This window comes from Penaeus monodon, chromosome 30 (assembly GCF_015228065.2).
Source record: "Penaeus monodon isolate SGIC_2016 chromosome 30, NSTDA_Pmon_1, whole genome shotgun sequence".
Taxonomy (NCBI): Eukaryota; Metazoa; Arthropoda; class Malacostraca; order Decapoda; family Penaeidae; genus Penaeus; species Penaeus monodon.
Genome location: NC_051415.1, coordinates 3,185,399 through 3,185,850, shown reverse-complemented (window position 1 = coordinate 3,185,850; position 452 = coordinate 3,185,399). Strand labels below are relative to the sequence as shown.

Genomic DNA, 452 nt, shown 5'->3' with positions numbered 1-452 from the left:
ATAAACTAGTAATAACGATATACTAAAGATGTTCCAAGATGCACACACGAACCAACTCTGAGAAAAAATGTGTGTGGATAGAGCTGGAGTAACACGATAATAAGTTCACCTACTTCTGTGACATCGAGTTGTGTATAAGAAAAAATATTCAGCGACAAACTTCCACATCAACATCCGAAGACCCTGCACTGGAGAAGCAATTCGACCAAAAAAGTGATCAAAGCCAACACGTGTCCGAGAACGAGCAACAAGAAAGGTCCCTGAAAGTGCTTGATGGTGAGTGCTTTGCTTGTGCTTCCGTCTGCCTTCGCTTCCCCAGATCGCTTCTTCGCTTCCTGTTGCTTCTTGAGGTTCTCCCGCTCCGCCTCCATGAAGGTATCTCTCTCCCACTTCAAAAAGAGACCGCTCTGTTGGGAGAAAGAGCAATTTTCAGGGGAGACAAATTAGCCAAT

The 452-nt window shown here is 44.7% G+C and overlaps 1 protein-coding gene across 1 annotated transcript in view; it reads right to left on the bottom strand.

The window, feature by feature from the left end:
* Positions 1-39: 39 nt before the first annotated feature.
* Positions 40-452, bottom strand: part of LOC119592269 (ionotropic receptor 21a-like) — a gene marked incomplete in the record, with an annotated part of 7,977 nt that continues 7,564 nt past the window's right edge. Inside the window, 1 exon segment of the mRNA XM_037941099.1 lies at positions 40-407. Within this exon segment, the coding sequence (XP_037797027.1) occupies positions 168-407 (240 nt within the window).